The sequence below is a fragment of the Thalassophryne amazonica genome, chromosome 11 (assembly GCF_902500255.1).
Source record: "Thalassophryne amazonica chromosome 11, fThaAma1.1, whole genome shotgun sequence".
Taxonomy (NCBI): domain Eukaryota; kingdom Metazoa; phylum Chordata; class Actinopteri; order Batrachoidiformes; family Batrachoididae; genus Thalassophryne; species Thalassophryne amazonica.
The window spans coordinates 46970095-46980790 of record NC_047113.1 but is presented as its reverse complement, the minus strand read 5'-3'; the positions used below and the strand labels follow the sequence as shown (position 1 = coordinate 46980790).

The following is a 10696-nucleotide window of genomic DNA, read 5'->3' as shown; positions in this document are numbered from 1 at the left end:
AATATGACCATTGGGTATTGTGAAGGCTTTTCCTCTGTCTGTCTGCCACCCGGTCCATCCATCCATCTGTCCGCCTGTCTGTGTTCAGCATATGTCCAGTCCTATTACTGCCAGAGTCTTCAAATTCACAGGGAACATTCTTAGGACACAGACCTTGGACAGGTTCAAAGATGGCTAAGTCTGACATATTTTAAGAGGTATTTTCACATTCTGCTCCTATTTTTATGATATGATCTCGTGGACATTAGCGTGGTGACGTCACTTCCTGGTGTCACTAGCTGCTAACTTCATTTCATTTTTGGCTAAATATAACACCTTTGCCATATATTATATAAAAGCTAGTGAGAAATAAACACTTGTAAAACTGAAAACTCTGTAACCCTATAACACCTCTGGAAGGACTTACAAGACATTTCATGGACGTCAACGTGCACGTGAACATCCGCTAACTCAAACCTAACTTTTGCTCTTGTCAAAAGATTGTGTACACATACACGCATGCCCTCCTGCAGGTGCCGTTAAAACATAAAAATTGTGTCAGGATTGATGTAACCTGATAACACCTCTGGAAGGATTTACAAGATATTTTGCGGATGTCAGCGTACACGCTAACGTCCGCTAATTCAAAGCTAACTTCCACTCTTGTCAAAAGCTCATGTACATATATGCGCACATCCTCCTACAGACGCCTTTAAAACATATATACTGCTTATGATTGATTTATTGAGGGGCTTTTTTGAACATGTACAAATTGTACGTAAGACAATAGCATCTTAATAATTAATTAAACAACTGCAAATTATAAAGAACACAATGCTCATACGGCCGAGGGTATTTTAGCATTGCATTATTTTTCTAGTTCTAAACATTTAGTTTGAGTACATTTAAAGACCCCCCCCCCACCCCCAACCAGAAAATAAATAAATATACACCAATGCATTTTATATTATATTCAATTAAATGTAATGACGAATAAATCACAGATTTTCTGTTTCAAAATGTCATCACTTTTTATTGTGTATTCATATTAAGGCATCTTTTAGTAAATTACAAGTCACGCAAATTATAGACAAGTCTGCACCACCCTCACATTCAGGGGCTTCTTCTCTGTTTTGTAGGACATCAGCAGCATTTGTCCTTTCGAGAGGTCAAACCAGGATGAAACTAATCCATGACAGTGATAGGTTTAATCCTGCTCACGGAGCCAGGTCGCCGTTTCGCAGGTGTCCCTGTCACTCAAAAGACACAGATGTAAATATTTAGAAAAGTGCTGATACTTTTGGCCTGAAAGCAGGGAATGAGTGAATCATCTGTTTTTGTGCAGCTAGAAGATGGAAAGATGGTGTAAAATGAGTTGAGGCGACAAAGTCAGCTGGGGTTTGAAGAAGGAACAGTCAGTTTTATAGTCGATTTCCACAACACAGTCAACCTGGCACATGATGCCAAGAAACCCATTTCATTTTTGCAGTGCATTCGTGCACACTCTTTTTGCTCTGTGATTGTTTTTAACTAAGCCAACATTTTCCCGTGATATAAAATAACCAGAAGTGCAAATCATGTTTTGGAAAAATAGAAATTAGATGTGTATTTGAAATACATATCATTCGTAATCATTTTTCCACAAACATGCTATTTTACAACATTCTACAACATGCTGTCAAAGGTTTATAGCCCAATATTTAAGAAATGTCTTATTGTACCTTCTCTGCTTGCATGATCAAAAAAAAAGCTTCTAAACTCTAGGATGTCCTAAAATAATTTGCATTATCATCAGCACAATATTGACTGTTAACAAACAAAACTGCACCTTTCAGAGTGGCCTTTTATTGTGGACAGTCTAAGGCACACCTGTGCACTAATCATGGTGTCTAATCAGCATCTTGATTATGGCACACCTGTGAGGTGGGATGGATTATCTCAGCAAAGGAGAAGTGCTCACTATCACAGATTTAGACTGGTTTGTGAACAATATTTGAGGGAAATGGTGATATTGTGTATGTGGAAAAAGTTTTAGATCTTTGAGTTCATCTCATACAAAATGGGAGCAAAACCAAAAGTGTTGCGTTTATATTTTTGTTGAGTGTAATTTGTTTTCTTCACAATCCGGAAAACAGTGCTGCTGCATCCACGTCCAATCAAATACAATTCTCTCTTTCTGTCACTTTCCGTCAGTCCATCTATAAGGTTTACATTCATTTTGGCAAATGCAGTACATAAATATATGAACACTGTGTCAAATTCTTTATTGCACTGTGAATTTTATGCATAAAATGTATTCCAGATTAATGTGGAAAATAAGCTTTGGTGAATACAATGGCTATTGTATTATAATGTGAATTGTTGGTATAACACCAGTTTTATGTTTCAAAAAAAGTTGAAGAAACACAATGTCAAATAATTTTCCTCAGTCTAATCTAAAGCTACAGCTGTCATGTGAATGCACTGTATATTTCAGTTTTGTATTTTACAAATACTGCATGCTTAAGAGACACCATTTGCCAATATACTGAACAGTCCAGTAAAATATGTGTAAGTATTCATGCATTTCTCTGCCTTTCTATACATTAAAATGTTTTCTTCCACCAGACCAGCAATACCTCTGTTACCTAAAACTATTAAAAGTGAATGTAAATCGCAGCTTTGTGTGAACATGTAAAAAGCATGATATCCACTTATAGTAAGCATACATATCTTTATATCCTTGGTTATAGTGAGGCCTACAAGTCACAGGAACTGTTAAAATGCTTGTTCTTGTCAGGCCAATTAGATGCGAGTTTGCAACATGTTACTGTCTTATTATATGTGAATTAGCGACATGCTACTACCTTATTCTCAGTTGTGACCAATCCTTATTCAGAGTTACAAAGCATGTTATAGTATGATGAGATTCCATCTGAGTTTTCGCTGTCTTTCGGTGACAATGAAATCTATGCTTTGGTTACCATCAAGTAATTGTCTCACAGATCAGTGGAGACCGTGCTTCTCTTCACTCTTAGGCTGCCACCCCAGCCTCGAGGACATGTGTTGTAGGAATGTAGACTTGGTGACCGAAGGCCGGAGTCTTCTGACTCTATTGAGGCATCGGAGTCGGTGAGGGAGCGGGTGTTGTAGAACCTCACAGGGGAGCAGATCCTATTTGCTGGAGTGGGAGGGGGGCTGGTGAAGACAGGTGAATGTGTCCGCAAAGAGCGCGAATGGAAAGAGCTGATAGGGGGTTTGTGACTGTCTGAACTGTTGGGGGAATACCCAAGAGGTGAGATAGGGAGGCTGTGACCACTCAGTGCACCAGGAGAAGGGCTGTTTTTACGTTTGGCTGCATTGATGATGTTTTTTGCCAGGAGGCGATGGTTGGCCTTAGAGTCTAGGTTAGTAACAATGGGGGACATACATTCTCTCTCTCTGGATGGGGAAACTGGAGAGACGGTGATAGGTATATTTAAGGTTTTAGTGACAGGGTAGGATAAACTGTTCTGAGAGAGTGCAGGAGACTGGCAACGTGATCCCCAAGGTGGAGACACTGGAGATGTGACTGTAGATGTGTTTGTTGCTCTGGATGTGGAAGTGGAGATGACAGTAGAAAACTGGAAATTCTGATGTACCAGTGGGGACTGACACCTGGAACCCCAAGGAGAGGAGCGTGATGAGCTTGATGTAAATGTCTGGGAAGCTCTGGATATGGAATTAGAGAGGTTAGTGGAAGAACGGATATTTGGGCTCATCACTGGGGACTGGCATCTCGAACCCCAAGGAGAAGTGCGTGACGAGTTTGTTGTAGATATTTGAGATGGTCTGGGTGTGGTATTGGAGATGACACTGAAAGACTGGGTATTTAGGCTCACTGTTGGGGATTGGCACCTTGTACTCCAAGGAGGAGAAGTACTTACAGTTGTTGTGGAAGGTCTTGATGCAAGAGTGGAAGAGATGGTGGGTGACTGGGAATTTTGGCATACCACTGGAGACTGACATCTTGTACTCCAAGGAGAGCGTGATGAGCTGGCTGTAGATGCTTGGGAAGGTCTAAAAGTGTAACTGGAGACAATAGTGGTGGATTGGTTATTCTGGCTCTGACTCCACGAAGGAGAAACAGTAGTTGTTGCAGATGTTTGGGAGGTTTTGGAATTGGAACTGGAAGAGATGGTGGAGCCTCTTGTTTTGTGGTTTATCATCGGTGAGAGTGGAGAATTGGTTGTAGATGCTTGGTTTGTTTGCAATATGGAAACAGATGAAACAGTGGGATATTGGTTCTTCTGATTGGCCATTGGAGACTGGCATGTTGTACGATCAGGAGGGGACACAGAAGACATGAGTGGGTATCTGGAGATAGAGGTGCTGGAGGAAGAGGTGTTAGTTTGAAGAGTAGGACTCCATGTTACAACAGTGGGACTTTCTGGACTGCTGAAACACCTCATGAAACTGGTTGTCTTGATTGGTGTGGGTGATTCTCTGGGGGTTTCACACAGGCTGGACTCCTTTGTTGTCTGTTGGATTACAATAAATACTGTGTTAAAACTCTTGGAAACATACTTTTAATAAAGCTAAGACATTAAAAAAAATTATTCAAAGGCATTTCTTCTCCATAAGACTTACACAGTAGTTTGTTTCACCTGATATACTCAAAGCTATAGCTTATAGATTATGGTAACTATATTCACCAGATCAACTTAAATTACATTTCTGTGTTCAGTCTGAGCTGAAGTGGAATCCAAGGTATATTCTCTGTCGTCGTGTTTCTTCAATAATCCTGACCAGTGCTACGAGGCTTTAGCGACTTTCTCAAGTTACTGTCATATGGCCTTTCTGAGGTGATTAACCTTTGCAGGGATATGAGGTTACGAAAGCAAGGGTAGTATACACATAGCCAAAATGTATCACAGCTCATGATATTAATATGAGTACAGTCTTTAATGGTGTAGAGTGAGATGCTAAAATTAATGTTTTAGTTTTAATTTGTTTTTTTGTTGTTGTTGTTGTTGTTGTTGTTGTTTTGTTTGTTTTGTTTTTTTTGCCTTCCAACAAATATATAGTATGAATTAGGATTGGACCGTATTCAATTATTTGGATATTCACGCAGTAAGATGGTCATCAGTTTTTAATTTTGGAAGTAGCTTTTTTAAAATACTAAATACAGTGGTAGGTAAACTTCGGCTAATTAGCAAAGCTAACTTTTTCATTAGCAGATTAGCCTTTCAGCTAAATTTTAAAACCATTACTAGACCAGCTTCCACTAATTTTAGTTCTGCTAACCTTAAGACAGCTAGCTTAAAAAACACCTGTCAAAAATATTTCAGTCTTAATATTAAAAGTGATTTAGAGACAAAAAAAAAAAAAAACAAGGCAAAACTGAATTGCTGTAATAAAGGTTAATAGTTATTACACTCGCCGAGGATCAAACTCTGGTTATTGGCGACTCTGTTTTGAGAAATGTGAAGTTAGCGACACCAGCAACCATTGTCAATTGTCTTCCGGGGGCCAGAGCAGGCGACATTGAAGGAAATTTGAAATTGCTGGCTAAGGCTAAGCGTAAATTTGGTAAGATTGTAATTCACGTCGGCAGTAATGACACTCGGTTACGCCAATCGGAGGTCACTAAAATTAACATTAAATCGGTGTGTAACTTTGCAAAAACAATGTCGGACTCTGTTGTCTTCTCTGGGCCCCTCCCCAATCAGACCGGGAGTGACATGTTTAGTCGCATGTTCTCCTTGAATTGCTGGCTGTCTGAGTGGTGTCCAAAAAATGAGGTGGGCTTCATAGATAATTGGCAAAGCTTCTGGGGAAAACCTGGTCTTGTTAGGAGAGACGGCATCCATCCCACTTTAGATGGAGCAGCTCTCATTTCTAGAAATCTGGCCAATTTTCTTGGATCCTCTAAACTGTGACTGTCCAGCGTTGGGACCAGGAGGCAGAGCTGTGGTCTTATACACCTCTCTGCAGCTTCTCTCCCCCTGCCATCCCCTCATTACCCCATCCCCGTAGAGACGGTGCCTGCTCCCAGACTACCAATAACCAGCAAAAATCTATTTAAGCAAAAAAATTCAAAAAGAAAAAATAATATAGCACCTTCAACTGCACCACAGACTAAAACAGTTAAATGTGGTCTATTAAACATTAGGTCTCTCTCTTCTAAGTCCCTGTTGGTAAATGATATAATAATTGATCAACGTATAGATTTATTCTGCCTAACAGAAACCTGGTTACAGCAGGATGAATATGTTAGTTTAAATGAGTCAACACCCCCGAGTCACACTAACTGCCAGAATGCTCGTAGTACGGGCCGGGGCGGAGGATTAGCAGCAATCTTCCATTCCAGCTTATTAATTAATCAAAAACCTAGACAGAGCTTTAATTCATTTGAAAGCTTGTCTCTTAGTCTTTTCCATCCAAATTGGAAGTCCCAAAAACCAGTTTTATTTGTTATTATCTATCGTCCACCTGGTCGTTACTGTGAGTTTCTCTGTGAATTTTCAGACCTTCTGTCTGACTTAGTGCTTAGCTCAGATAAGATACTTATAGTGGGCGATTTTAACATCCACACAGATGCTGAGAATGACAGCCTCAACACTGCATTTAATCTATTATTAGACTCTATTGGCTTTGCTCAAAAAGTAAATGAGTCCACCCACCACTTTAATCATATCTTAGATCTTGTTTTGACTTATGGTATGGAAATAGAAGACTTAACAGTATTCCCTGAAAACTCCCTTCTGTCTGATCATTTTTTAATAACATTTACATTTACCCTGATGGACTACCCTGCAGTGGGGAATAAGTTTCATTACACTAGAGGTCTTTCAGAAAGCGCTGTAACTAGGTTTAAGGATATGATTCCTTCTTTGTGTTCTCTAATGTCATATACCAACACAGAGCAGAGTAGCTACCTAAACTCTGTAAGGGAGTTAGAGTATCTCGTCAATAGTTTTACATCCTCATTGAAGACAACTTTGGATGCTGTAGCTCCTCTGAAAAAGAGAGCTTTAAGTCAGAAGTGTCTGACTCCGTGGTATAACTCACAAACTCGTAGCTTAAAGCAGATAACCCGTAAGTTGGAGAGGAAATGGCGTCTCACTAATTTAGAAGATCTTCACTTAGCCTGGAAAAAGAGTTTGTTGCTCTATAAAAAGCCCTCCGTAAAGCTAGGACATCTTTCTACTCATCACTAATTGAAGAAAATAAGAACAACCCCAGGTTTCTTTTCAGCACTGTAGCCAGGCTGACAAAGAGTCAGAGCTCTATTGAGCTGAGTATTCCATTAACTTTAACTAGTAATGACTTCATGACTTTCTTTGCTAACAAAATTTTGACTATTAGAGAAAAAATTACTCATAATCATCCCAAAGATGTATCGTTATCTTTGGCTGCTTTCAGTGATGCCGGTATTTGGTTAGACTCTTTCTCTCCGATTGTTCTGTCTGAGTTATTTTCATTAGTTACTTCATCCAAACCATCAACATGTTTATTAGACCCCATTCCTGCCAGGCTGCTCAAGGAAGTTCTACCATTATTTAATGCTTCAATCTTAAATATGATCAACTTATCTTTGTTAGTTGGCTATGTACCACAGGCTTTTAAGGTGGCAGTAATTAAACCATTACTTAAAAAGCCATCACTTGACCCAGCTATCTTAGCTAATTATAGGCCAATCTCCAACCTTCCTTTTCTCTCAAAGATTCTTGAGAGGGTAGTTGTAAAGCAGCTAACTGATCACCTGCAGAGGAATGGTCTATTTGAAGAGGTTCAGTCAGGTTTTAGAATTCATCATAGTACAGAAACAGCATTAGTGAAGGTTACAAATGATCTTCTTATGGCTTCGGACAGTGGACTTATCTCTGTGCTTGTTCTGTTGGACCTCAGTGCTGCTTTTGATACTGTTGACCATAAAATTCTATTACAGAGATTAGAGCATGTCATAGGTATTAAGGGCACTGCGCTGCGGTGGTTTGAATCATATTTGTCTAATAGATTACAGTTTGTTCATGTAAATGGGGAATCTTCTTCACGGACTAAAGTTAATTATGGAGTTCCACAAGGTTCTGTGCTAGGACCAATTTTATTCACTTTATACATGCTTCCCTTAGGCAGTATTATTAGACAGTATTGCTTAAATTTTCATTGTTACGCAGATGATACCCAGCTTTATCTATCCATGAAACCAGAGGACACACACCAATTAGCTAAACTGCAGGATTGTCTTACAGACATAAAGACATGGATGACCTCTAATTTCCTGCTTTTAAACTCAGATAAAACTGAAGTTATTGTACTTGGCCCCACAAATCTTAGAAGCATGGTCTCTAACCAGATCTTTACTCTGGATGGCATTTCCCTGACCTCTAGTAATACTGTGAGAAATCTTGGAGTCATTTTTGATCAGGATATGTCATTCAAAGCGCATATTAAACAAATATGTAGGACTGCCTTTTTGCATTTACGCAATATCTCTAAAATCAGAAAGGTCTTGTCTCAGAGTGATGCTGAAAAACTAATTCATGCATTTATTTCCTCTAGGCTGGACTATTGTAATTCATTATTATCAGGTTGTCCTAAAAGTTCCCTAAAAAGCCTTCAGTTAGTTCAAAATGCTGCAGCTAGAGTACTGACGGGGACTGGCAGGAGAGAGCATATCTCACCCGTGTTGGCCTCTCTTCATTGGCTTCCTGTTAATTCTAGAATAGAATTTAAAATTCTTCTTCTTACTTATAAGGTTTTGAATAATCAGGTCCCATCTTATCTTAGGGACCTCGTAGTACCATATTACCCCATTAGAGCGCTTCGCTCTCAGACTGCAGGCTTACTTGTAGTTCCTAGGGTTTGTAAGAGTAGAATGGGAGGCAGAGCCTTCAGCTTTCAGGCTCCTCTCCTGTGGAACCAGCTCCCAATTCAGATCAGGGAGACAGATACCCTCTCTACTTTTAAGATTAGGCTTAAAACGTTCCTTTTCGCTAAGGCTTATAGTTAGGGCTGGATCAGGTGACCCTGGACTATCCCTTGGTTATGCTGCTTTAGACGTAGACTGTGGGGGGGTTCCCATGATGCACTGTTTCTTTCTCTTTTTGCTCTGTATGCATCACTCCGCATTTAATCATTAGTGATCGATCTCTGCCCCCTTCCACAGCATGTCTTTTTCCTGGTTCTTTCCCTCAGCCCCAACCAGTCTCAGCAGAAGACTGCCCCTCCCTGAGCCTGGTTCTGCTGGAGGTTTCTTCCTGTTAAAAGGGAGTTTTTCCTTCCCACTGTAGCCAAGTGCTTGCTCACAGGGGGTCGTTTTGACCGTTGGGGTTTTTCATAATTATTGTATGGCCTTGCCTTACAGTGTAAAGCGCCTTGGGGCAACTGTTTGTTGTGATTTGGCGCTATATAAAAAAAAAGTTGATTGATTGATTGATTGATTGATTATTGGTTCGCAGTTAGAAGCAGCATGTGCTAAATGTTTTAGCAATGTATCAGTTTAGTGTTATCATTACCTTTTCAGTTAGTGGATTAGTGGTTATTGAAGGAAACGTTTGGGTTAGCTGTGCCCACCTCTGAAGATGATTTTAAGATATCAATAAAAACCAGGTATAAAATGTATTTTACATGTAGGCCTACTTTTTTTTCCATTTCCATTTTCTTCCGCTTCATCCGGAGTCGGGTCGCGGGGGCAGCAGCTCAAGCAAAGCCGCCCAGACCTCCCGATCCACGCACACCTCCCCCAGCTACTCCGGGGGAACCCCAAGGCGTTTCCAAGCCAGTCGAGAGACGTAGTTCCTCCAGCGTGTCCTGGGTCTTCCCCGGGGCCTCCTCCTGATGGGACATGCCCAGAACACCTCTCCAGCAAGGCGTCCAGGGGGCATCCGGAAAAGATGCCCGAGCCAACCCAAGTGGCTCCTTTCGACATGGAGGAGCAGTGGCTCAACTCCGAGCTCCTCCCGAGTGACCGAGCTCCTCACCCTATCTCTAAGGGAGCACCCAGCCACCCTGCAGAGGAAACTCATCTCGGCCGCATGTACTCGAGATCTCGTTCTTTCGGTCATGAGCCAAATCTCATGACCATAGGTGAGGATCGGAACGTAGATCGATCGATAAATCGAGAGCTTTGTACACTGGAAACAGGTTTGACTTACTACCGGCAATGCGAACCAAGCTCCTGCTGCAGTCGTACAGGGACCGGATAGCCCTTAGCAAAAGACCCCGGATCCTGTGCTCCCAGAGCACCCCCCACAGGGTGCCCCGAGGGACACAGTCAAATGCCTTCTCCAGATCCAAAAAGCACATGTGGACTGGTTGGGCGAACTCTCATGAACCCTCGAGCACCCGATGGAGTGTGTAGAGCTGGTCCAGTGTGCCGTGACCAGGACGAAAACCACACTGCTCCTCCTCAATCCGAGGTTCGACTATCGGTCAAATTCTCCTCTCCAGTACTCTGGAATAGACCTTACCGGTGAGGCTGAGGAATGTGATCCCCCTGTAGTTGGAACACAACCTCCGGTCCCCCTTCTTAAACAAAGGCACCACCACCCCGGTCTGCCAATCCAGAGGCACTGTCCCCGACCGCCACACGATGTCGCAGAGGCGTGTCAGCCAAGACAGTCCCACAACATCCAGAGACTTAAGGTACTCAGGACAGATTTCATCCACCCCAGGAGCCTTGCCACCAAGGAGCTTTCTAACCACCTCAGTGACTTCGGCCTGGATAATGGATGAGTCTGCCTCTGAGTCC

The 10696-nt window shown here is 41.5% G+C and overlaps 1 protein-coding gene across 2 annotated transcripts in view; it reads right to left on the bottom strand.

Annotated features, from left to right (window-relative positions):
• Positions 1 to 1977: 1977 nt before the first annotated feature.
• Positions 1978 to 10696, bottom strand: part of LOC117520183 (synaptopodin) — a 34625-nt gene continuing 25906 nt past the window's right edge. For both annotated transcript variants that reach the window (XM_034181501.1, XM_034181502.1), the window contains one exon: positions 1978 to 4478. In XM_034181501.1, the coding sequence (XP_034037392.1) occupies positions 2958 to 4478 (1521 nt within the window). In that variant the 3' untranslated portion in view covers positions 1978 to 2957. The remainder of the gene's footprint in view (positions 4479 to 10696) is intronic.